Below are 27399 nucleotides of genomic sequence, written 5' to 3'. Positions count from 1 at the left end.
ATGCAGATGCAGCCATTTTGTATGTTTGGGAGCAGGACTGAATTCCCCCCCTCCCCATACACACTATCCATCCGTTGCAATTTGGAAAGGGAAACCCCCCGACCCTCAGTGTGCACGCACGAGTAGGCCTATATAGTCTGCCTCCTTAGAGCAGAGCAGGCCCGGAAGATTTCATGTTGAGTGTGTCTGTGCTTTTTGAAAAAACATTAGTCATCTGGTTGCTGCCATTAGCCTGACACGGCAGGGTGCCAAAATGAATCAGCGATCCTTTATGTAGATCCTTTATGCAGTTGCGGCACGGCACTGTTGCAGGCCAAGTCTGATACCCAATTCGGGCGAGTGGAGTGGTAATAACTTCGCCGCAAGCCACCATTTTAAGCTGTAGGGCCCAGGGTGGTGCTTTGCCAAAGGGCTTCCTCTCAGCTGCGTAGAAATGCCTCAAGGTGCAGTCCTGCACCAGCGAACTGAGGTAAGAGAAAGTGCCTCAGGGCATGGACAGAGAGCATCCCTTGCCGCTAACGAACTGCTGCATTCTCTCCGTTACAAGTCTAGAATTACGGCGTATAGTTTCCAGATGACGGACTGACTTCTGAGCAGGCTTGAGGCCTACCATCCCGTTGATGTTTCTAGCCCCCTCTTTTGGACAGAATTTTAAAACGTTGCAAAATAACAGAATGTCTATTCTGGTAGTTTGGTATGCTTTCAAGATGGCAAACTGTCAAGTGGCACAGACTTATTTTAAAAACGCAGCAGAGGAAAGGTTCTGGCCATCTCAGAAAGGTGCTGTTTTGTTGTATGAATTTGAGGTTGTGCACTCAGTCAGGATTTTGATGTTATCCAAAAGTTGTTGCCTTGAGATGGCAGTTTTTGTCTGTACAGCTGAAAAATCCCTGGGAGTTGTAGCCTGCTTATTTGTGCAAGGTATTCAAAGTTTGCTGTGCTTCTCTGTGAGGCTCTGAGCTCAGCCAGGCAGTGACCACAACCCTGCTTTTAATATAAATGATCCCATATTTCAGGAGAACATAGATGCAAAGAAGTCAGTCAGGAGCCAAGGAGAGATGAATTTCTTCAGCTGAGTTCTTCGGGGATTGTTATTTCAGAATAATTAAACATGCATCACAGACTCCTCACAGTCAGAATCTGCAGGAAAACTTGCGAACTCCAGTTCTGCAAGGAAGGTTAGAGATCTTTTGACAAAGTGCTTAGCATCCTTGTTAAACTACAATTCCCATGATTCTTTGGGGGAAGCTGTCGCCGTTTCAATAGATTTAAAATGGCTATTCCTTTCTAATGCCGATATGCCTGAACAGGCCCTGGGTGTGCTGTATTTCCTATAAAGCGTTCGTTGGGAATTAAGACAGCTGTCCATGTAACCAAGAATGGAAAAGCAGTGAATGATGCAGTCTGGGATGCGTCAGATTGGATGCATGGTATATTTTATGCCTACGTTTAAAAATGCTCATATAAAGTAGCCTCAATTTCTTCCTTGTAAATTGGGAATATTTGCAACCTACCTTGCAGGTTATGTAGATTTTTTTCATTGATTCTCTCAGGAATTACTTGGCCTTTCGTGCTTTTGCTTTGATGATTTCAGTCTCATTTTTGCACTTTAGTTCCCCTTTTCAACTCGTATTCTGGCTAAGCATTTCCTATTCCCTTTTAAATATCTTCATCAGTTTGCTCTCACATGTCTGTCTGGATTTCTCTCCTGCATCCCTTCATACACTCCTAGTACCTTTTTCCTCTGTAAACCCAAGGATAAAATATGCCATTCCCTTTCTGTTTGCTGCTTTGGGGCTTCTTTTTCACTTTTCCAAGTATTTATCTATCTCTTCCACATTTGCAGTTTCCTGGCTGATCTTTCAGATAAACGGTTTCCCCCCCTGTTCCGTTCCTTGTGTCTCTTCGCATAGATTGTAAAACCCGAGAGCAGAACGCGTGTCTTATTTTTATGGGACATAACGTTCCAGATGTTAGAAACTGGAAATGACAGTAATTAGTAGGAATAAAGGTGCCCTTAGAGTTGAGGCAGAAGTGCTATTCAAATGGTAAGTGCACAGAATCCAGAGGAGAGTTCTTTGTAACTGTAGTCGCTCAGTGCTGTGTAAGCTCTGCTTCAGTTCACACAAACAGCAGGCGAGGAGATAAAGGCTGTTCTAGGCTCTTATCACTTGAGTCAGCCGGTGTGGTTGATGTAACTGAATGGTCCTTGATACCAAAAAAAAAACCAAAACCTGATAACACAGAGAAAACTGGAAGTTAGGGTGATGAGTTCTGGCTTAACCTTGCTCTGTATGTGCAGGAAATTATTTTTTGTGCAGCTATGAAACCCCCAGTCGGAAGGGATGGTGTTCAAGAACCCAGAGGAATCAAAGCTAGAATAGCTCCTCCTCCTTAATATGGGAATATCTGTTACTCGGAAGCCAGGAGACAGCTTTGTGAGCAGGACGTGGCTTCTTGGAAGGTATTGTCTTACCAGTGTGAATGTCAACGCTGAACAGATAGTTCTCTGAGTTTCTCTCAGCTCTTTCTTCTGCATCGCCTTTTGCTCTCCTATGCTTATGTGGTAATCTGCCAGACTTCAGAGGTCCGATTCACAGATGCCCTCGGTCTGCGAGAATATTTATTGCTGTCTGTCTCTTCCCATTGTCACAGTCGGATGCCTCAAACTCAAAGAACCCTCTACTCCAACCCTCTTTATTTTCACATTTCCCTTTTCCCCATACCTGAAACTAAATGTATTTCTTAATGAGACACTCGCTGAGAATCAAATGCCATATAGCCGTTTCCCTTAGAATGTTAGTCACGCCCTCAAAGATCCCCAGTCTTGGATTAAGTACCTGTAGCCGTAATGCTCCCTCGCCAACCTGTTGTGCTCGTAAATCAGAGGGGTTAATGAATGGCTAAAGGGTGATTTTTCATTTTTATGGGTGGTGTGGCGATTCTAATTCCCATTGGTAGTTGTTTATAGGGAAGAAGTGGGGTGGAATTTGGAGGAGATTAATTAACACGGGATCCGAGCCTTGCGATTGTGTGGTATGTTTCGGTCACCTAGTGACAGCCAGTCGGATCTGTCATCTGTCTCCAATGGTTAATACGCCGTGTAGTGAAGTAAATGCAGAACTGGGGGAGCTTTGTTTGGCCTGGGGGTCGTGTTGCCAGTTTTCAGTAGACTAGTGGGCCATGCCAAAGATTGCAAGTATGCATGCTGTTTCCCGGGCAGGCAAACAGATTCATTTGCTGAATACTTACCTGTGCACAAAGAGGTTCACCTAGGAAAAAAATGGATTCAGATGTCTAGTTGACCCAGTTCATTTGGTGATAATTTAACTACATCACTGCAAGCTAGTGTTCTCGAGAAATGAAAAGGCTACCCTACAGCAAGTCACGATCTAACACCCGCCATATGACATCAAACTTGCTACCAGCCTCCTGTCTTCCGACATATAGCCAAACTAGCCTAAACCTGAGCTCAACACCAAGTTGGACTTCAAAAGCATTATAGTGTTGTAATCCGACTGTATTATATTTCCCAAAGAATCTTGGGAATTGTAGTTTCGTGAGCACAGTAAGCATTCTCTACTTGGGACAGAGATGCAGAGACGTAGTCTCTCGGGGAGCTGAAAGGACTCTTATATTCCACCCAGAGTGCAGATGCCTATAGGTTTGGGGCATGAGTTCTGGAAGTCATGAGCTTGAAGACTAGGGTTGCCAACCACCTGGAGAAAAAACGTCCTCTATCTTTAATAGAGGCTTGATGAGATGATATTTTTTCTCCATCCCCTGAAAAGCTTCAGCTGCCCATTTCTACATATTGAGCCTCTATGACAGGGACAGGACATTTTTGTCCCAAACTGTCACATCTTATCAAAAACCAGTTCAATCCTGGCGGGGGGATAGTTGCACTGCTGTGCCACCTACAAAGAAGCTTTCTGTGCCCCAGACAGCATGCCGAAAATGGCACTGCCCTTTCCATGTGCAAGTGGTTTTTGCAAGATAAAGGGCTGAGTCACTGATTTTGCTGGTGTAAGTATCAGCTGGCAAAAGGGAAAATGACTAAATCTGGCCCCGCTCCTGGAAATGCCACCTTTGATGTTTGCAGGATTCCTCCTCTGAACGAGTGTTGCACTCTTGTAGAGCTCCCGAACACCAGGACATTTACCCTGGAGCCAGGGTCACACAACCTCTTGAGTATCCCCCCCCTCCCACTTAGGATTGCACAGCAAGGGGTTTATCCATATTGACGCAATGAGTGTCAATATCCTGTTGGTTTTTTTTGCTGCAGGCCAGTCACTGTGTTTACAGTCAACATATGAATAACTGAACACACCCAAGTGTATACCGACACACACAGCTAGGTGAAATATTTCAACTGTGGAGATACTATGCGTTCCGCATAAAGATGACAGTAGGTTGTAGATTCCTGTGCCACAGAACAAAGCATGCCGAACCTTGTTGTAGAGGGTTCCACCTGGTTCTGAGTGCCTACATAGACCTGCTCCCCCCCATCCATTTGAAAGTTTGAAAGTAAAAATGCATTTTGGTATAAATGCTCTTGTATCAAAGTACCATGTTCAATAATGCACAAAACAATGGCTTTGACAAAGGCAGCACATGAAAATGAACAATAATTCTCATATTCATTCAGGACTGTATTCTAATGCGGAAGCAGACAACTTTCTCAACTGCTGCACCTCAATTGACCGAAATATCATTTTTATGTGAAACAGAGTATGGTATACTTTATTGTTAAGGGTTTTGCCAGCCAATCTGTTATCCAGTGGTGTAGTAGTGAGAACATTAGATTAGGATCTGGGAAACCATTGAGGTCAGAATTTGGTGGTAGCAACTCCTAAGGAAGAAGCAATAATTGGAGAGAGAAAAATAGCAATATATTCCACTTTCTGTCACATTTTCCCCCGTTCTTGTTCTGATGAACTCTGGACAGCACACACGGATCCCCTTGCTCACATTTTATATTCACAATTATCCTGTGAGGTAGGTTAGGCTCAGAATGATTTGCTGGCTGAAAGTCATTTCGAGGGGTTGTTGACTGAATGAAGACTCGAACCTAGGCCTGCCAAGCCCTGGTTCGGTCCTCTTACTGCTACATCACACTGGCTCTCTGCACTTCCCTGAAACCTCTTCTTCTATTGATTTTTGCCACAGCCTAAAGAGAGGACCAGCTTGTATGGTCTAGAACCAGCAACCTGACCATCATTCTGACCATCTTCAGAGAACCTGCTTTGGTTGCTGTCGCCATCTAAGACTAGACTGGCTTTCTTGACATGGCACCAAATCTTTGGCCCCTTCCGCACACGCAAAATAATGCGTTTTCAAACCACTTTCACAACTTGGGTGCTGTGTGGTTTCCGGGCTGTATGGCCGTGTTCTAGCAGCATTCTCTCCTGACGTTTCGCCTGCATCTGTGGCTGGCATCTTCAGATCCTCTGAAGATGCCAGCCACAGATGCAGGCAAAACGTCAGGAGAGAATGGCTGCTATTCTGTTATACAACTCGAATCCACAACACCTAATATTCAACGTGGAAAGCCTTCGACAATACACTTTCACAACTGTTTGCAAGTGGATTTTGCCATTCTGCACAGCTTCAAAGAGCACTGAAAGCAGTTTGAAAGTGCATTATTCTGCATGTGCGGAATGAGCCTTTGAGACTCTCTTCCCAGGGAGAATTACCTGTTTCCCTCTACTGGTGGCTTCTGCCAGTGGGTTTGTTTGGGTTTGTTTGGTGTCCCTCCAGTGACCGTTGTTGGGCCTCCTCTGGTATTGTTTGTTGTATATTTTTATTGAGTCATTTTAGAATTTGAAATGTTGTTTTGAATTGTTGACGTGTTTTCACGTGCACTGCCTTGGGGACCCTGATTGGGTGGAACGGCAACAAAAACACATTTTCAATAAACAAAATGAAATATTATAGACCACAGACACGGGAGGGGAGGGGGGACCTACCTCAGGAAAGCCTCCAAAGGAATAAGTCTATCTGTTCTCTGCCTCCCCATTTCCTACGGAGGAGAGACGGATGGGAAAGAAGAGCTGTGCAGTTTGTACACTTGTTTGCTGGAGACAGAGCAGAGAGCTTTGAAGGAATCCAGATTTTTCTGCCAAAAGTCATAGGCTGGGATCCACTTGAGTTGAAGGCAGCAGCCTAGGGGTTGGGCTGGGGAAAGATGTGGGTGAACATGTTGGTCATGGCACACACCTGCTTACGGTGTTGGGAAATACCATTCCATTGCATGTATCCCAGAGCAATAACCTTTCTGTGTACAGTGCCTGGCATCTGTCTTTCTGTTCCATCGGTATTTTACACTTGGGGGAAGGGTGGTCGAGTAACTCTAGCAAGAGGCATAAATAATGCAATTTTTCATGTCTTCCTAAAAATAGGTCCAGTAAAATGAGTTAAGCATGTGGAAAAGCTGGCAATCCTAGTCCCGTTTCTATTTTTTTATCCTGACCCCTCCCCGCCCCCGGCTTTCCTTCCTCATTCCTTCCTTTAGCTCAGAAGTATGCAATTCAGAACAATTTATGAGGGCCAGAACGAATCCTGGCAGGGGCTGTGGACCCCCTTGTGATATTAAATGGCTCTGCCGTGGGACATCACCTGACTCCATCATGGCTTGTAGAACACTGCCTTTCAGTGGTTCTCTGGGTTGAGAGACGGTGTTCTGACCCCCACCAAGAAAGAAAGGGAAACTTCTGTCTGTGACCTCTTCTCCTGTACATCTCTTCATGGGTCATACTTCCTGGTCTGCTGTATTGCCCTCTTTCCTCAGCCACTCTGGGCCACTGCTCCTGCCTCCGGCCTGCCAGCAGCTCGCAGGCCCTCCTGACCCCACATGCAAAATGTTCTCTTCGGCTTGGTTTCTCTCACAGAAGCTGCGCTGTTTGTCCCCATTCTGATGCCAACACCCTCTGAAGCGAGAATGTTTGTGAACATTCCATGGCCTCATAGATCAGCGAATGGCTGTGTGTGGAGGAATGTGTTGCTGGCACCCTTCACTCTTTGCATGTATACAAAGATTCTGGCTTCTCCCTGTCAGACAGGAGTAAGCACTGTTTGGAGAGGGTGCTGGCAGAGGCTGGAAGAACACCCTTCCACACCACACGATAGTAACGCAATGCATGCATATCCCATTTCGTGAGTTGCAGAGTGGAGTGATTTCTGTTTTTATTGGCTTCTGCGGAAGTGTTGGTTTTCTGTTGTTCAGAGCTGTGGGTGTGTTTTCTCCTAAACTCTGCAAAGTAATGGGATGTTTTGCATGCCAGCACTTGCTCTGGTGAGATTCTTTGCTGTTCTGGAAAACAGTGGGTGACTTGGGAGTACATCCCACACCTGTCTTCCGGTGAACTCTGAGCAGCATTTCACAGCAACCCTGTGAGGTAGGTTGAGCTAACAGTGCCTTACCCTAAGTCAGGGGTCCCCAAACTACGGCCCGGGGGCCAAATGTGGCCCTCTGAAGGCATTTATCCGGCCCGCCAGGCATGGCGGCGATGGCTCCATTCATGTGCAGTGGGGGCTCGAGGGAGAGGAGGAACCGGCCCCAACGGCTGTTGAGATTACCTGATTACCATGAAGGCACCCCCAAATCTCCATGAATTTTCTGACCCAAGGTTGAAACCTTTTACATGTGGCAATGCCTGCCCCGCCCTTCCCTCTCAGCTACTCCATGTGTTGCTCTCAGGCTTTCTGTTCCGCCTCACTCCCATTGGCATCAGCCAGGCTGGCGAATCGCCTCGCTGGCTGCTAGGGAGAAAGAACCCAGAAAGGTAAATGATCCTGGGTTAGATGGAATGCTTCATTGGGAAGGTTCTGGTTTTTTTTTTTTGTTACAGGGGAAGGTATTCACAGCCTCCTTTAACAATATTTAAGACCCACCCTGTACTTGACATACTTTGGTCACTGTTCTAAAAATAGACCATGACAGAAAGGCTGAAAGGTGAAATCAAACATTTTACAATCATTTGTGCATAGGAATTTGTTCATAGTTTTTTTTAGTCCGGCCCTCCAACAGTCTGAGGGACAGTGAACTGGCCCCCTGTTTAAAAAGTTTGGGGACCCCTGCCCTAAGTCATCTAGTGAATTTAAACTAAGATTTGAATCTAGGTTTTCTGCATTCAGTGGCGAGGAAAATGCACTCTGGGTATGTCCAGAGGCACTTTCTGTCCTTTCTAACTCAACACATTCCAGGGTAATTTCTTAGCAGTGGAAACACACCTTGGGCAGAGGTGGAAATTAAGCTTCGGTTAAGCCTCTTGGTACAAGAGTGGTGTGTTTGTGTCATACTAATTGTGAAACCTCTCCCCACACCTTTTCCAGCAGTTCATGCTCCTGTGCACAATCCTGTCAGGTGTGAGATGCTAGGCAACATCCTGGGGGCTGCTCTTTCTGCAATCAAGGACTGAAGTATGTGATCAGGAACGCCATGGAGGTGAGTGGCTAAAGTCAGGAGAACTGGGTTGAATACAGATGGGGTGGAGAAGGTTTGTGTGCCTCAGGGCTCAATCTCACACTCTCTCCAACCCTCACCCACCTGTTGGCCAAGCAACATCCCCTGTTCCAGCTGCCCTAACCTTGCTAGCCCCAGGCTAGCCTGATCTTGTCAGATCTCAGAAGCTAAGTTTTTGACTAGAACTTGGACCACTAAGGAATACCAGGGGGCTATGCAGAGGCAGCCAATGACAACCCACCTCTGTTAGCCTCTTGCCTTGAAAACCCACTGGGTTGTCCTAAACCAGCTGTGACTTGACAGCACTTTATGCATATTTGTCCTGCCCTGGAAAGCCCAAACTAGCCTAATTTTGACAGATCTCAGAAGCTAAGCTTCTGACTAGTATTTGGACCACTAAGGAATTCCAGGATTGCTATGCAGAGGCAGCCAGTGACAAACCACCTCTGTTAGCCTCTTGCCTTGAAAACCCACTGGGTTGTCCTGAGTCAGCTGTGACTTGACTGCACTTTACACTCACTTGTCCTGACCAGGGAAGGCCAGGCTAGCCTGATCTTATCAGATCTCAGAAGCTAAGCTTCTGACTAGAACTTGGACCACTAAGGAACACCAGGGTTGCTATGCAGAGGCTAGCCTGATCTTATCAGATCTCAGAAGCTAAGCTTCTGACTAGAACTTGAACCACTAAGGAACACCAGAGTTGCTATGCAGAGGCTAGCCTGATCTTATCAGATCTCAGAAGCTAAGCTTCTGACTAGAACTTAGACCACTAAGGAATACCAGGGTTGCTATGCAGAGGCTAGCCTGATCTTATCAGATCTCAGAAGCTAAGCTTCTGACTAGAACTTAGACCACTAAGGAATACCAGGGTTGCTATGCAGAGGCAGCCATTGACAACCCACCTCTGTTAGCCTCTTGCCTTGAAAACCCACTGGGTTGTTTTATGTGAGCTGTGACTTGACGGCACTTTTTGCATACTTGTCCTGCCCTGGATAGCCCAGGCTAGCGTGATCACTTCAGATTTCAAAAGCTGAAGCAGGGTTGACCCTGGCAAATACTTGGATGGGAAATCTCCCATCCCCCGATCGTGATGTGGAGGCAGGCAATGGCAAACCACCTATGAACATCTCTTGCCTCCAACACCCCACTAGGGGTTGCTAGAAGTCAGCTGTTGCTTGATGCAAAAAATTAACTTCCAACTGTAGGTCTGGTAGGCCTCGCCTCTCTTGGGTTCCTAGCCAAATCTATTTATATATTAAAATATTTATCCTCTGCCTTCCCTTGTGACTCATAGTTGCAAGATTCAATACCTGCAAGCCACTGTAAAACCCCATGAACTCCCCTGTTGCTAAGAAAATACTTGCCGCTTCAACCCTAGTAAAAGGTACTCATAGATGAAGTGGCTTTACAGTGCCTCTTAAAAGTCTCTAATGATGGTGCCCCACCTCTTCCATGAGGAGGCCATTCCAGAAGCTGGGAACCCCTATAAAGAAGGAAAAGGCTTTCGTGGATGCCAAACGGGCCACCTTAAGCAAAGGAGCATCTATAGATGGCAACCCCACAGTTGGTGCCTGGGGCTGTCTTGCGTTCCTCTTGCATGAATCCCCCAAATTTTCCCTCTCCTCTCCTTTTCTTCCTTAGCACAGGTGTGACCACCTCGTTCCAGAAGAAGGATTGTTCACACCTTCCCCTGATTACAGGCAGAGCTGTTTCTCTTCCTAGAGGGAGGAATGTGGTTTGGCTTGGTATCAATGACTCGCTTGCAGGCTGATCTGGGGCAAGGCATCAGGTCTCTGCTTCCACTGAGCGAAAGGAAACTCTTTTCTCCCTTTCCCCTGCAGGCTACATTTTAGCAGCTGGTTTGCCCGGGGGTTTGTGAAAAGGCAGAAGTCCTGCCGCCCCCGCTGCTGCGGGAAGGAGAAATCTATCTTCCTTTTCCTACAGAAGCAAATTGCCAACGTAGCGAAGAGTTTTAAAGCTGTCGTCATAGTGGGGAGCGTTAAAGAATAAATCTGTGCCTGCCCTTTCTCCTCAAGCGTCATTCCTCTTTCTCTCCTTGTTCCGCCAGGGTGCAGATTACCAGTTGCCTTCTACCAATACGGTCAGCGTGGCTCTTCCTTCCCCCTCCTCATCGTCTTCCTGTGACGGAGCCGACACCCTGGCCTTCAACGGGGAGCTGGACTTGCAGCGCTACTCCAATGGGCCGGGGGGGGGGGGGGGCGAGGCCAGGCCATGCCTGCGGCTGCCCCATCTGCGGCAAGCGTTTCCGTTTCAACAGCATTCTGGCCCTGCACACGCGCATCCACACCGGGGCCTACCCCCTCACCTGCCCCTACTGCGGCCATCGGGCAGGGCAGCGGGCCAGCCTGCGCCTCCACCTGCGCTCTCACTGCCCCGAGGCCCGCGCCCGCCTCGGCCACCAGAGCCGCTTGCTGCTTGAGCTGGAAGAGCGGGCACTCCTGCGGGGCCAAGAGGAGGAGGAGAAGAACGAGAGGGGGGCTGCTGCCCCTGCCCCGCGCCCACCCCTGCCCACCTTCCGCTGCCCTTTCTGCAAGGGCAAATTCCGCACAGCAGGCGAGCGAGAGCGCCATCTGCGCATCCTCCACCAGCCCTACAAGTGCGGGCAGTGCTCCTTTGCCGCCACCCAGGAGGCCGATCTGCAGTGGCACAATCAGCAGGCCCACAAACCCCCCACTCCTCCTGCCCCCGTCCCTGCCGCTTCGGTCCCGCCCACCCCTCCTGCCTCTACCCCCTCTGCTCCCCCAGCCTCTGCCCCGAATGAGTTCCGCTGCCAGGTGTGCGGCCAAGCCTTCACCCAGTCCTGGTTCCTCAAGGGGCACATGCGCAAGCACAAAGACTCCTTCGACCACAAGTGCCAGGTGTGTGGGCGCGGTTTCAAGGAGCCCTGGTTCCTTAAAAACCACATGAAGGTTCACCTCAGCAAGCTGGGCCTTCAGAGCCAACAGAGGAGGACAGCAACGGGACGGTCCCCACAGAGCTTACTCGTGGGCTGCGAGGCCCTCTACCCTTCGCTCCTGTCCCCGCAGCCCACAGACAAGGCCGGCACGGGTAACTTCCTCGGCTATGGTGATGCTAGCTGTGCCGAGAGACTGCAGGCCACAGCCCGGGCAGTGGAGAGCGGCCAGCAGTGGAGGGAACGTCATTACGCGGGGGAGCCCAAGAGGGAGAACCCCGGAGGCGCCCATCGTTGCCCGGATTGCGCGCGGAGCTTCAGCACATTCCAGCAGATGGCGCTGCACCGCCAAAGCCACCTGTCTCGAGACCGGGAGTGGGGCAAGGGGCAGACACTGGGTTCCCACCTTCTCACTGGACACTGGCTGCCCGCAAACGTCCGAGCCTCCGCTGCCAGCAATACCAGCCCCAGCCTGCTGACCCAAGAGGAAAAGGGCAAGTATGAATTGAACTCACAGCTAGTGCCTGTGCTCTGCCACCATGCGTGAGGAATCCATGCTTCTGTGTGTTTATTTACTCTATTCCTACACCACTTTTCTCTCAAAGATGCAAGGCTGGGTACACAGCATAGATCAGTGCAATAAACAGGATGAGACATCTAGCAAGCTGTGCAATAGGACTGACATTACAAATTTAAAACAAAACAAAAAGAAGTCGCATGTCAAAAAGTGGTGTTACAAAAGTAGAAAACGGTGGAGAGCAGGATAATAGCACAGCAAATAATTACATAGGTGTCAAACGCGCGGCCCTCCAGATGTTATGGGTGACAGTTCCCATCATCCCCTGCCAGCATCATGCTGGCAGGGGATGATGGGAACTGTAGTCCATAACATCTGGAGGGCCGCGAGTTTGACACCTGTGAATAATACACAATGCATGGTGATACAATCCACAGTCCTGTTTCCTTTATAAAGTGGCTTCCTGAATCCTTCTGCTATAACAGCTTTATCGTCTTCATAAGAATGGCCTTTTGAAACGGCTCGGTAGCCCTGACTGGATATCCCAAGGTAGCTTGATCTCATCAGATCTTGAAAGCTAAGTCTGGTCGGCCCTGGCTAGTACTAGGATGTGAGATCTCCAAGGAATACTAAGGTCGTGATGCAGAGGCAGGTAACGGCAAACCACCTCTGAATGTCTCGTGCCTTGAAAACCCTACAGGGTCACGATAGGCCAGCTGTGATTTCACTGCACTTTTCACCACCAGCAAACAGAAAATGCTTGTGTACAGGCCATTATCTCACAAAACAAGGGAGTCGGTACCTACTAGGCTAGCTAGCGTTTTAAATATTAGAAGCAAGTTTTTGAGTAACACAGAACTCTTTTCCAAACTGCCTTCCTCCTCCTACATTTGCTTGGTATGCTGATGCTTATCTAGATTATCTCCCCCACTCCCAATTGATGATGTTCTCCATTTATACATGTCCCCCCTTTTATAAATGTCTCCCACCCATCCTACACATATCCTTTATAAGGGTACTTAGCAATATCAGATAGGAACAAATATTTTGATCTCTGAGCCAAACCACCCTTTGGAACCATTTACTTGAATGTGTCCCTTTGAAAATGCTTAATAAAACAACCTCTTTAATGTAGTGGCTTTATCAGTAGAGCCTGGTTGGTATCTGTAGGCATCTTCAGAGGAAGGAGTGGGTTAGGGCTTATATTGGTCCCAAACACAACCAGAGCGGTGGGGTAGTCTTCCTGCTGAGCCTCTGATAGGCTGCGCAGGTTGGTGATGTCATTGGTTCCTGCCAGCACAAGCTTCTGGACACCTGAGCAGAAACGTCTTGACACTGGCTGCACTGTGCAAATTGGGGCTTTCTTCTGCTGGGGGGTGGGGTGGGGGTGGGTATCATGCCTCATCACTGCACAGTCAAATGTTGTCAAATGTTTTAAGCAAAGCAGCTGAATTTTTTCAAACAATTGAGTAAATATCAGACCTAAGGCACTTCTCCAAATCCAAAACCTTTATTAGTCATAAAACCGGTGTGTGTCAAGAATTCCAAATACAATAAGATCATTATTGCACAACTTGCAGAACACAGAGTAAAAATATAGCAACAGCTTCAGAGATTTCAACATTAGAGTTATTTAGAAGCTTAGCCATTTTTATCTCATCAGAAAGGAGCATAAATCCTGTTGGTAATACAGTTCTCAAATCAGTCCTGATGTTGTTGTATTTTGAACAGTGAAGCAGAATATGAGAAAGTGTATCAGTTGTATCAGGACAAAATCCACAGCAACGCTCATTTTGTGGAATATTAGAGAAGCGACCTTGAAGATGTACTGACGGAAAAGAGTTACACTTCTCATTTTCCTGTCTGCCCCCCAATTTGTTAGCCTAGGTGAAAGTTTCATACCCCATGTACATCTATGGGTGCCTTAAGTGCCACCAAGTCACTTCTGACTCATGGTGTCCCTGCGAATCAATTTTTTGGTATTTCAGCCTTGTTTCAGTGATAAAAGATGTTTGGGTAAATGAACGCTGGTGCTATAAGAGTGGGTAAAACTGCTTGTAAGCAGACATGAACACCCCAGATTCAGTGAGGAAAATCACTCAGATTCAATGTAAAAAGGAGTTGGGTTTGTAACAAAAATGAATGCTAAATTATTCAGATTTGTAATATTTTTAGGAGTATGTTTACACTGCAAATATGTGTTATTTAGTTTCCTGGCTTCCCCCAGAAAATCTGAGGCATTATAGTTCAGTGGGAATGCTAAGTGTTCTCTGTCTCCCACCCAGAGGTGGGATCCAGCAGGTTCTCACAGGTTCCCAAGAGTAGGTTACTAATTATTTGTGCGTGCCGAGAAGGGGTTACTAATTGGTGATTTTGCCACATAATTTTTGCCTTAGTTACGCCCCCCTCTCAGCAGTAGCGCGCAGAACTTGAAGCAGTCTAGCAGGAGGTGAACCGGCGTGCGTGGCAGCTCTAGCCTCGTGCATTCGTTTCCTGCCCAAGGACTGGCGCAGCGGCTGCTTCCATGCCACAGCCCCGCCCCTGGAATGCCCAGCCACGCCCCCATTGTGCCCCGCTCAACCCCATTGGCGCTACGCCACAGTTTGAATCCCACCACCATGGGAACCTGTTACTAAAATTTTTGGATCCCGCCACTGCTCCCACCCCACCCACATTTAAGAAGCTAGCTTCCAGAAGGAATAACTGCTAAAACAGTTTAAGTCTGTTGTAGACAAGTCTGTCTTCTCAAATATGACGGAATATTTACCTTTGCAAAAAACAAACGAAAAGGCTTGTTGTGAACACATAATAGGTTTTGATAATTCCATGAGACAGTTTTACAGTGTCACGTTCACATGGTCACTGTGCTGTTTAAATGCACCCTTGGGTGTCAGGAGTTAGAGTTTGCTACACTGGAGGGAATCCTTGGAAACCATGTTGTTTTCTGATGTGGTGAACTCCAGCTGTGTCTACCAAAGGGTACATTCAAGGACCATGTTTCCTACATTGAAATGCAAGGCCCTCATTCTCCAACCTATGGGAATACATATGTATATTTGGAGTGTGTTCCCCTCATAAGTCTAAAGTGACTGACTGGGACTATCAAAGTGGTCAGAATTCGAACCCATGCCATCATCAGTTATATCTCTTCCTGCAAAGACTGCTTCTGTATCCTCTGGATTAGCATTAAGGCCATCGGTTAAACCAGGGGTAGGGAACCTGCGGCTCTCCAGATGTTCAGGAACTACAATTCCCATCAGCCCCTTCCTGCATGGCCAATTGGCCATGCAGGAAGGGGCTGATGGGAATTGTAGTTCCTGAACATCTGGAGAGCCGCAGGTTCCCTACCCCTGGGTTAAACCAAAGCTTAGAGCCCCTCGAGAAAAAGAAGGAAAGGGAAATGGCTGCTGTGTGTTTTCCTGACTGTGTGGCTGCGGTCGGGTAGTTTTTGCTGCTAACGTTTCACCTGCATCCATGGCTGACATCTTCAGGGGCACGTCATGGTAAGATGGAGAGATACATCTTACTGTGACACACCTCTGAAAGCCATAGATGCGGGGCAAACCTTAGGAGCAAAAACTACCAGGCCACGGCCTCAGAGTCCGGAAAACCCACAACAGCCAGTTGATTCTGCCCGCGAAAGCCTTCAGCAAGGCAAGGAAAGGAAGATTGGGAGCAATCCTAAGCAAGCCCTGCTTTATTCAGTTGAACTTCCTCTCAAGAAAGTGGCTTTTTAAGGCTTGCAGTTGTTATGACTTTGAATGCCACCTTGAGTAGTACAGGAAGAAAAAAAAATCGACTTAAAAGTATATAGTATAGCGTTAAAGCTCAGGAGATCCTATGCAGTTATTCCTATCGAAGGCTACTGGAAATCTGATTGGAGTATCTCTGCATAGCATTACCCTGTAGGACTTTTAAGAAATGTGCTTAGCTAAGCTGATACTTGGAAGGAAAGGGATGGGCACGACGGGACTAAAAGAGTGGAGCTCTTAATAGAAAGAAACGCTACATTTGGTAGATTCTATGTAGGATTCTTGTAATGGTTTTGAAAGTGAGGCTGATTCCACATAGGCCAAAAACAGCGGTGTGAAAACGGTATAAACCCTTTTACACCGTTTTAAACCCTTTTACACCATTTTCACACTGCTGTTTTTGGCCCATGTGGAATCAGCCTGTTTTTCCATGGTTACCTTCTCCATCAGTTTATTTTGGTGAGGGGGCGAAGCCATCAAAACTCTCTCCCTCATGCAAATGTTAAGGATTATACAATCAAGTCCTCTGTTAAATTAGGTATCACTGAAGTCGCATCCACAAGGTTGCTATTTCAGACATTGTGTAATGTGGAGATGTTCAGTTTCAGCTCTTCCAATCCAGATGGTATTTCTAAACAAAGGTATCCAGTTGATACCAGCCCAGAGAATGTAGCCTCACATCTGCCACTCTGCTAGGAGAGGGGAAGATGTCGGTTTAGATACCTGCAATACTCCTGGGTTGCATCCTCCCACAAAAGAACTTGGAAATGTGAAAATCCTGAGCAAAAAACACGGGAAACAGAGCAACTAGGCTCAAGAAATCTTAGAATCTCCACTTCCTAAAATTCTCCTCCCTGTATCTATTTCTCAGATGTGCAGGAGCAACCACACCTGGACGGATCTCGCCGGGGCTCTGGGAAAGATTGTCCGTTTTGCGGGAAGTCCTTCCGATCCTCTCATCATCTCAAGGTGCACCTCCGTGTTCACACAGGTAGGAGCTGTCAGTGGCAACATTAGGGTAGGGAGGTGCTCACTAGATGCTTTTCTGGCTGTACAGTCTTACTAGTTAATGCAGATTCCACAATATCAGCCCCCTTCCCAATTTGCTATGCTGAAATTAATACTTTAAAGGAAGCTAGGCTGCAGAGGACCCATCCACACCTATATCATTTCAGTGACTGAAACAAAAATTCCAAAATTTCTGCTACATGCTTGCTGGGAAACCTTGGGCCAGTCCCACGCTCTCAGCCAAAACTGCCTCACAAGATTGTTGTGAGAGCAAAACAGAAGGGAAGAGAATGATTTCAATCGCTTTTGGGGATGAAAGGCATGAATAAATATATAGCATTTCAGCATACAAGCAGTTTAACGTGTACTATTTGTTTAGTACATTTTTAGCCCACCCTTTTTCTGGAGGACTCAGGCTGATGCCCTTTGTTCTGCCCTTCTCCGGTTTATTTTCACAACAACCTTGTGAGGTGGATTATGCTGAGAGACCGTGACTGGTCCCAGTTCACCCAGCATGTTTCGATGGTAGAAAGGAGGATTTGAACCGGGGATCAGTCTGACATTCTGAGCCAGCGATCCCCGACCTGGTACCTAGGGCTACCATGATACCCCTCAATGAGTCCACTCTTTTTCCCTCCCCTCCCCACAACACATACCTTGTGAGGTAGGTGGGCTGAAAGAGTTCTGAAAGAACTGTGACTAGCCCAAGCAGGCTTCATGGGCAGGTGTGGGAAAAGTAGTTGATTCTGGGGCTGATGGGAAGTAGGCAGCATCCAAGAAGATGGCTGCCTCGCTAATTGTTTCTCCCCTTTCTCCCTGTAGGCGAGCGCCCATACAAATGCCCTCACTGTGACTATGCTGGCACTCAGTCTGGCTCTCTCAAGTATCACCTGCAGCGCCATCACCGGGAACAAAAGAGTGCTGCAGCAGCTGCAGCTGCAGCGGCCGCAGGAGCAATGGAACGGTGCCACATACCCCTGGCTCCCACTGCAGCCTCTGCTTTCCCCCCTACGCAGCTCGCCAAGAGCCACGGGCCCTTCCTACCCCTGGGAGGCTTGGGTGTTGCTCGGTCCCGTCCTTCCCGTCGCAAACCGCTGCTCAACGGGAAGGCCGACTTCCAGCCCTTGGACCTGTCGCTGCGCCCAACCCTCGCCGGAGGGGCCCTCCACCGCTGCCAATTCTGCCCCTTCGCCACCTCAGCTCCTGAGCTCATGGAATTACACCTTCAGGTCCACCACAGCCGAAAAGCCCGAACCCGCCGCTGCTCTCATACTGCCCCTAAGCCCCACATGGTGATGCCGGAGGAGGAGCAGGAGACATCTGAGCCCCAGAGCCCCCAGCTGAAAGAAACCGAGTCTCCAAGTCCAAAGGGGGAGATGACCAAACTCCAGAAGTTCTGGCATTTGGAAGACCAGGAGGAACCGGCCAGGTCTGCGCGGCCTCGAAGGAAGCCGTCTTCTGGTAAAAGAGCGGTTGTTGCCAGTCTGTCTCCTGAAGCTAAACAGGATTGGGATAACCTGTCTCCAGACTCCGAGGAGTCGATGCCCGAGGAGGAATCGCCTGGCCCCTTGGTCCCAAAGGGGGCAGCCCGCCAGGAGGCGTCTAAAGCAGGCCAAAGCCTCATGGAGTTGCAACTGGAGCCAGTGCAGGCCTGAGGAGATCTACTCTGCATATTTAAACCAGTTTCAAACCTGTTTAACTGTCATGCCAACTCCTGACCTAAAAGACTCTGGGAACTGTAGTTCTATTCTGTGAAATGACGCTCACGAATAGAGACTTCTCAACACGCATAGAAAACTACAATTCTCAGACTTCTAGAGGGCGGAGTAGAAAAGGGGCCTCGTAGCTTAGAGCTTTGCATGCAGAAAGCCCCAGGTTTAAGCAATCTTTGGTCTCTCCCGTTACAAGAGGCCTTCATTTTTGGAGAGACGCTGCCTGTCAAAAGCAGACCATACTGAGCTAGATAGGTCAGTGGTCTGATTTCATATAAGGCAACTTCCCACATTCATTAGACAGTTAAACCAGTTTCAAACCTGTTTACATGTGTAGTATAGATGTGCTGAGACCAGGACAGCCACAAGTGACAGCGATACATACCCAGAGGTGTTGGGGCCAGAGGTAGTGGAGGGTGCCATCTTTTTCGGAAGTAAGTCTCTGCCTTTTAGCAGCCGCAAGAGAGATGGGAGTTCTGTCGCTGAAGCTGTTAAAAGCACAGGAGCTCTGACAGGGAAAAAAAAGCACCCAAGAAGGTAGAGGCCGTGACACGGCTGGGAAGCGGAGTTGGGTGAAAGGCAGTGATGCTGTAGCAGTCTTTTTTTAGTCAAACAGGGTTTTGAGGTGAGGCGGCTGAAGTAAGAGATTCCAGCCCCTTGCTCGGTCCTCAGTTCTGGGCTTGATGTTGCTTCTTTCGGGCGGCGATGTCTGAGGAGCCAGGTCCTTTCACAATCTGAATTCTTGGCGCAAGGGCAGGGTTGAGAGAACTCCTGTGGGACAGGACTCTCCTATAAGCTGACATATTTCGTGAAGGGGGGAGAATTATTGCCGGTACAGCTTTTCCTTCCATGTGGCTTCTACGTTGGGAAAAGTTTACCTGCCCAATTTCTCCTTTCTCCGTTGCTGTCAAAGGCAGAAGAGCCCCGTCCCTAGGAATGCGGTTGACCCCAAAGTGCCACAGAGGCAGAGCGGGCCGCATCAGCCACTCCTGGCTTGAGGGGGTCTTTATTCTCTGGCGCACGTACGTGTGAGGCAGCCCATCTACAGAGCAAGTGGGGGGTTACAGTCTAATGTGCTTAGCAAGCGACCCAGTTGCCAGTATCTCGTCTGTGTAGGGGCCCAGCAGCAGAGCTTTGTTTCTGTAGTAACCTGGCACAGCAGGGAGCTTGACAACTTCTAGAGTTTTCTATTTTTTTATTGTTTTTTCTTGTAGAAAATTTGAAACTGGAAATAAAAATTAAAATGAGAAAAAAAAAGGCTAATGCTCCGTAGAGTGTTTGTGTCAATGTGCGCACCGAGCGATGTCCTCTGAACACGCCCCCTCCCTCCAAGCAACAGACACAGAGGTGGGATCCAGCAGATTCTCACAGGTTCCCGAGAGTAGGTTACTAGTTATTTGTGTGTGCCGAGAGGGGATTACTAATTGGTGATTTTGCCACGTGATTTTTGCCTTAGTTCCTCTCAGCTGTAGCACGCAGAACTTGAAGCAGTCTAGCAGGAGGTGCACCGACATGCGTGGCAGCCTGCGCCTGTGTGCATTCGTTTCTTACCCAAGGACCGGCGCAGCGGCTGTGCCCTTGCAACAGCCCCGCCCAGAAATGCCCTGCCCCCGGAATGCCCGGCCACGCCCCCATCGTGCCCCCGCCCAGCCCCATTGGCGCTACGCCACAGTTTGAATCCCACCACCATGGGAACCTGTTACTAAAATTTTTGGATCCCACCACTGTCCTCTAGTAGGTTTGAAGATGCTCTTTCAAGTTTCTTGTCGATCTTTGCTCAACGAGCAAAGACTTCCCTGAGAGACTTCCCAAATGGCTAAGCAGAGTCAACCCCAAACATACTTGAATCGTAATCTCTTTATCTTAATTACACATACCCATTCACTTGGGAGGCTGTTTATTTTAACTGATGTGTTTCTTGTACTTGCTGACCACACAGTCCCTTTCAATGGACTTCTGTGCTGTTCAGTTGCCTCTAACAAATCTGCAGAGACCCCTGGGTGATGCTTTATTGAGTTTTTAATGGTTCTTAAAATAGATAATGTGCATACTAAAGAGGCCTTAACAGCTGTTCTTCAGATGGAGCAGTGCAAAGAGGGAAAAAAATATGTGAAAGGCCCGTTGAATCAAAGTGAATAAACTGTGTGTATGGGTCGTAGAACAGTGGTTCTCAAACTTTGAAGTAGAATCTACTTCTAAATTTATTGTAAGTCCATGCTACGTCCCTCTCCCAACAAAAAATGCAGGACTCGCTCTTTAACACCGACCACATTTATATTTTATGTTTAATTTTTATAAATTATACAGCATTACTGAGCAGCAGACTGTATTTCATGGTCATTTTTAGAACCACTCTTGTAGACCAATTAGCTTTAACTCTGGCCTTGCCCTCAAATTTCCCCAGGCTAAGCACATTCTTGGAACAGGGCGGGGAGATATCTAACTCTAGAAGCTCGCTGGTAGATAAGGGCAGAATTCAAAGCTTGGGAGAATTCAATTATGCAAAAAAAAACCCAGAGTTTGAGAGAAACAGAAGGCATGTAAAGTCCCATAGTAACATCCAGTTTCATACTTAAATGCCCAGATCCTGAGCTAGAGCAGGAATACAAAAATCTTATTTTCTTTCCAGTACAACTATTAACACAGTCACGGGCGCCATCTGCATGCATGTACCAAATGCACAAGCATATTTTTCTCTTGAGATGCATGACAATAAAGGGCAGCATATGCTCCCGAATGCTTGTCACTTCCTACCCTATCCTAGTAATCTTTACAACAACCAGGCAAGGTAGGTCTGTACTATACAGTACGCACGTGAAATGATTTGAAAGCCATTCCTTGTCATCATAAGTGCAGAAATAGTACCATCTTTGTTTTGAGGGTGTAAAGATGTGCTGACGTTTAAAACAGGTCCCAAGGTTGAGGCCTGGTACTAATAAAGCCATCCTAGGGACCACGCTGGGAGCAATTTACTGAAATAATCAATTTACACTGCGTTCCAAAAAGTTGCCAACTCCTGATTCCCACTTCTACTGGCACAATAAATCAAAATTCATGGTTGGGATTCACCAGGTTTTCTTACAGTTGTAGGAGCTGGAAGGGGCCATACACCCCATCTAGTCCAACCCCCTGGTCAATGCAGGTCCAGCCAAGAATATCCCTTGCTGGTCTTTAGACAATCCTATTCACTACTACAGCTCCCCTTTTCACATTGCTTTTTTGTCACTGCAGGTCCTGTTTAGGGTTGCCAACTTCTAGGTAAGGCCTGGTGTCCTCCCAGAATTACTGCTGAAATCACACTACAAAAATCAGTTCCCCTGGAGAAAATTGCAAGGTGGACTCTACAGCATCCCATCCCAGCTGAATTCCCCTCCCAAGCTTTGTCTCCAAATCTCCAGGAATTTCCGAACCCAGAGTTGGCAACCCTACCTCCTCAAAAGGACCCAACTGGGGTGGGTCTCCTTCCTGGCATCTTTAAAGCGTTGGAAAGTTGCCAGGGCCCTCCTCTCTCTGAGCCGGTTAATCAAACATGATTAAATCTTGAGATTTTGAGCCTGAGAGACTCAACAGCCAAGGCACAAAAGTTGCAGGTTTTGTTTTGAGAATGGCAGGGCGTGTTGCCCTCGTTTCCATCTTGAATCATTCAAAGGACATTACGGGTTTTCTTTTACAAGGCAGTGGTCTTGACACACCCTTGACTACACACTGTTTTCACGGATGAATACAACACATAAACCAGTCATGGGGTGTGGCTAGAGCGGCTCCAGAATCACCTTGGCATCTCCCCCGACCAGCCAATCAAGGGAATTGCTAATGACAATGATACTTACAATATAGAACATCCAAATTTCTCATATACATCATCAAAAAAATAACAGTAGTAGTCCCCAGTGCGGTGGTTTCGAATGCAACATGGCCGTGTTCTAGCAGCATTCTCTCCTGACGTTTCGCCTGCATCTGTGGCTGGCATCTTCAGAGGTGAAGATGCCAGCCACAGATGCAGGTGAAACGTCAGGAGAGAATGCTGCTAGAACACGGCCATACAGCCCGGAAACCACACAGCACCCCAGTGATTCCGGCCGTGAAAGCCTTCGACAATACAGTAGTAGTCCCCATTTACTAGGTTTACAGGGTGGTTTGCCATTGCCTTTTCCAGTTGTCTACTTTGCCCTAGGCAACCTGGGTACTCATTTTGCTGATCTTGAACTGGCTACCTGCAACCACTTCTGTTGGGGCTGAACTCAGAACTTTGCAGCACTGCTCCCCCATCAAAATAATTCCTTATAATTTTATATGACCTAGATAGCCCAGGCTAGCCTGATCTATGACCCTCCCATCCCATCCCCCCTTCCTCCACTAGGGTGGGTGGGCCATGTCCAGATGCCGGGCCCCTCCCCCCTTGCATGCCACCCCTCCCTCTCCCCTTCCCCTTCCTCTGCTCATGCATAAAGTCTTCCAAGGAATAATTGAGAAAGGAAGGGAAAGGAGCTTGTAAACCAACTTGAGTCTCGCAGTATAAATGTAAACTCGTCTTCTAGGGTTGTGACTTAGAGGCAGGCAATGGGCAAACCACCTCTGAAATCTCTCTTGACTTGAAAACCCCACCGCAGGTTGCCTTAAATCAGATGTAAATTGACAGCAAAAAAAAAAAAAAAGGTAGACTGATAATCAACATGCCATAAGTGACATTCCTTTCCAGGTGTGTAGGCACGTGATGTATACAGCCATTGCAAAGCACTCTATCTGACTTCAGAGATGAATGGCTGAGAGGACAGTAATTTAATTTACTTCAATACTTTCAGAATTAACTCAGAAGCTAGTTGCAGAGGTAAAATCTTAAATCCATAACCCACGCCAAAGTTTTCCTCAAGGAACTGTGAATTCAAGAAGGAAATTCCTACTCCACAAAGTAGGTGCAAACTACAGGTAAAGTACTAAGTGGTGCTCATTGTTATTTATTTATTTATTTCAAAATTATGAAAATCTAATTATCCTGTTGTTTTAATTAGTAATTTTCCAGAGCCTGAGGAGTGGATATATCCTTTTAGCAAATAGCACTAAATCGGGAAGTGCCAGATATTTCCTGGCGTTGAATCTCAAATATAGTCATATGGTATCTGTTTTACAAATTTGTCTTAGAATTGAATGGCAAAACCCTTTTAATCCATTTTATATCTTTATAAATGAACTGTCAAGTTGGAAAGCAAAATCCATAGATGCCATATATGATTTTAAATTTAATAATTTAATAATAGTGTATAACCACGGTCTAATACCTAATGCCAATAAAGGTTATTGTGATTGTACTAAGTGGTGCCATTAAAATGGGGCTGCCAGATCCAGCCTGGGGAACTCCTGGAGACTTGGCGATGGAACCGGGGTGTTGAGGGGGAGGACAAGGGCATCAATGGGGTTCAGTGTTATAGAACCCACCATCCAAAGCCCCTGTTTTCTCCAGGGGAACTGAAATCTGGAGCTAAGCTGTAATGCCAGAAGATCCTCACCAGATGAGTAGCGAGTTAATGAGGGAATAAATAGCCAGTTTTCAACCTAAAACGTTCTTGGAGAGTCGCTCCGCTCCAGGAAACAATAGGACCATCTCCTCCTTTTGTGAGAAGCCAAAGTGACCTTTTGCATCTTTGATGGGGGCCATCCTGCCATAACAATACCCTGATGACCTACTATGGAAACAACCTTGCATATTTCCCTTCCCAGCCTCCTTTGTGGCTTTCTCTACCTGCAGTCAGAGCCGGCCAAGCCAGAGGAGGGGGAAAGGTCTGTACCTTGGGGGCACGGCTGATGGGTGGGTCAGGTGAGAACAATGGAACTTGAGATAATGCAGCCTCCCAAAAGGCCGGCTTAGCCTCAGCACGGGACAGCCAAGTCTAGTTGAAAGTCAGGTGCTATCTCCACCAATGGCCTCCTCCTTGCTATCGATAACCTGGGAAGAGGCCGCATGCACATGATTGAATTGGAAGGAAGGGGTTGTTCTTTAATTGACTCCTCCCCCCAGTTGGTCAAGGCTGTTGTTGAGCAGCATGGCAAGACGCACAGGCGATTGGGAATGAGAGAGCCCTTCTCAAGGTAGGGCGGGGGGAGAGCAAACCACAGTTCTGGGTTTTGGGGAGAAGGTCAGATTGGTTTCAGTTTGCCTCCTGGTTTAGGGTTGAGAAAGGAGACATATTTTTGTCTGTGTAGCTGTGTTGCATCCTTGGGGCCAAGACTACCTAATGGGGGACGGGGGGCTGGGCGGCCTGTTCTCGGTTGGAGGATGTCATGTGCAAGATGACTTCATGCAGATCAGTGACCTCTCTACCTGGTTCAGGTGCTCATTTGCACTCATCACCTTGATGAGAAACAGAAAAGAGCATCACAGCATAACGTAAGTTCTCTTAGACCTAGATCAGACTTAGACCTAAATCAGAATGTACATAAGCCAGCCTGATGATGTAATGGGAAGCAAGGAAAATTTCCCCCACCCATTCTAGTTCTAGGCCTGTTTACTCCAACCAGGCGACTTCTAATCAGCTTTATCCAGTGGGAATTTTAAATGCAAAGCACAAACATAGTATAAATATGGTGGACGGGTAGATTTCCGTTGCCTTTTCAAGGAATGTGTTCTACCCTGGTATTAATAATTGTAGGTAATTGCTTTGGAATAACTAACCAGGAGGACGGTCCTTGCTGATGTGCCACCTTTTGACTCAGTTTTCTCTCCAATGGAAACTGAAAGTGGTTTACTACAATCTCCGCTTCTCCTTTTTAGCCTCAAAACCATCCTGGAGGGGTGTGTGTGTGTGTGACTTGCACAAGTTTACTCAGTAAACTTCTGTGGCAGAGACTTCTGGAAAAAAAATTCCCCAGGTCTCTCAAATCCTGGTCTGACACTCTAACCCCAACATATTTATTAGATTTTTATTAAATGCATTTTTGTAAGCTCTTTTACTTATTTTAGAGATTTCGTTATATGCATTTGTAGTAGATCCTTTTTATTATTATTATTTGAGAGTCTTACCAGATGCACTTTCATTAGATGCTTGCAAACTTGATCATTTTGAATTCTTTGCCTTTTCCCGAGTCTCCTTTGAATGTCCATAAGCATGAAAGAAAGGTTTTGTTTTGTGTGTGGCATTTCAAAACCTTCTTGTGTGAATTGTGCTCTAATTTTTGCTTTTTAAAAATTTTGTAATCCAGTTTTCTTGCTTTGTTTGTATTTAGTTGCAAAAAAATAGTTTGCAGCTCCAGGTTGGGAAGCTTGTGGAGATTTTGAGGGCTGGGGGGGGGCAAGGTTTGGAGAGATGTAATGCCGTATAGTCAACTCCCCAAAGCAGTCATTTTCTCCAGGGAAACTGATTTCTGTCCTGGACCTGGTAGTAAATCCTGGAGATCTTCCAGCCGCTACCATCAGGCTACCTGAGCATTGCCCCCTGGGCTGGCTTTCTTAACACTTTAAAAAAAAACTTTATTAGTGGCTAAAAAGGCATGGCTGAACTTCCTGCTGGGTCTCCAGATTTGAGTAGGGCTCCCAACTCCAGGTTGGGAAATGCCTGGATATTGGCAACCTCGGGTCTCAGCGAGAAATGCAGCCTGTAAATGTAGTGAGTTAATAAAGAATACCTCCAAATTCAGTTGTGCTTTCACAGTAGAGCAGTAGAAGAAGAAGAGTTTGGATTTATATCCCCCCTTTCTCTCCTGCAGGAGACTCAAAGGGGCTGACAATCTCCTTGCCCTTCCCCCCTCACAACAAACACCCTGCAGGGAAGGCGGGCTGAGGGAGCCTCCTATGAAGCCGTGACTCTTCCGGGTCACCCAGCCATGGAGTGGTGTGTGGGAGCAATGCGCAGGCTTTAAATTCCTTCTGAATTCCCCAGATAAGCCTCCACAGCTCAGGCGGCAGAGCGGGGAATCAAATCCAGTTCCTCCAGATTAGATACATGTGCTCTTAACCTCCTACGCCACTGCTGCTCAGTAGTGTTGCCAGTGCCTGTGTGGGGTCTGGAGGTCTCCTGAAATCCCAACAGATCTCCAGACTTACAAAGACTAGTTCCCTTGGAGAAAATGGCTGCTTTGGGGGGTGGGCTATATGACATTCTACCCTGTTGAGGCACCTCCCCTCCCCAAATCCTGTCTCTCCAGGCTCCACCCCCTAAATCTCCAGGAAGTTCCAAACCCAGAGTTGGCAGCCCAAAGGACAGAGTCGCCAACCTCCAGGTGGTGCCTGGAGTTCTTCCACTCGTATAACCATAGAGATCTCCAGGCCATAGAGATCAGTTCACCTGGAAAACATGGCCACTTGGGAAGGTGGACTCTATGGCATTATATCCCACTGAAGACCATCCCCTCCCCCAAACTGTTCTCAGACTCCATCCCCAAAATCTCCAGGTATTTCCTAACCTGGAGCTGGCAACCCTATCTAAGAAGGAAGCACAATGTTCCACAAGGCTTGTAGGCCTGCTGGGATACGTTCAAGGTCACGCTGAAAAACAGCATCCTATGGTTGTTTGTTTTTATACTTAACAACTGTGACAAGCCCCCCCCCCCCCCCCCGGGGAAATGCACACAGCCTCCGAAGATTTGGGGGATGTAGGTTCATTTTTGTTGTTAAACTTGCGGGGCCCAGCCATGCGTTGCTGTGGCAATTGTCCTTCTCATCACAGTCCGCAACCCACACAGATGTCCATGCAGGTCCAATGATCCCCAGCATAGCCTTTTGGGGTGGTCAAATGGAATCCCTCTTTCCCTTTTCAATGCACATCGTTATATGGTGCTGTCTTGTTTTTTTAGTATAAGGTAACCCTTCCCATTCCACAACAGAACTGTCCAGGAAGTGCTAATCCCGCTGTCCAATGAGGCTGTGGCTTTGACATGCATAGTCCTGGCTTGGGTAAGGCAGAACTGGGGCAAGCAGGCTATCCCAGTCAGACAGTGCAGAGGCAGGGTGGTGAGGCGCTCTTCAGATCGTGAGGGGCCAGCTCCCTGGGTTCTTAAAGGGCCATGTGCAAAAGAAGCAGAGCCAGTAGTGGTGGCTTGCC

The 27399-nt window shown here is 47.5% G+C and overlaps 1 protein-coding gene across 1 annotated transcript; it reads left to right on the top strand.

Moving 5' to 3' along the window:
* Positions 1–300: 300 nt before the first annotated feature.
* Positions 301–19624, top strand: LOC125444926 (zinc finger protein 219-like). Its single transcript, XM_048517699.1, is given in 6 exon segments — positions 301–469; positions 8335–8446; positions 10533–10700; positions 10702–11872; positions 16519–16638; positions 17478–19624. Coding segments are annotated over 5 exon segments (2298 nt in total). The 5' UTR covers positions 301–469; positions 8335–8440; the 3' UTR covers positions 18311–19624.
* The last annotated feature ends 7775 nt before the right edge of the window (positions 19625–27399 follow it).

Source organism: Sphaerodactylus townsendi, linkage group LG15, assembly GCF_021028975.2.
Source record: "Sphaerodactylus townsendi isolate TG3544 linkage group LG15, MPM_Stown_v2.3, whole genome shotgun sequence".
NCBI classification, from domain to species: Eukaryota; Metazoa; Chordata; class Lepidosauria; order Squamata; family Sphaerodactylidae; genus Sphaerodactylus; species Sphaerodactylus townsendi.
This window is presented reverse-complemented; position numbering and strand designations above follow the sequence as displayed.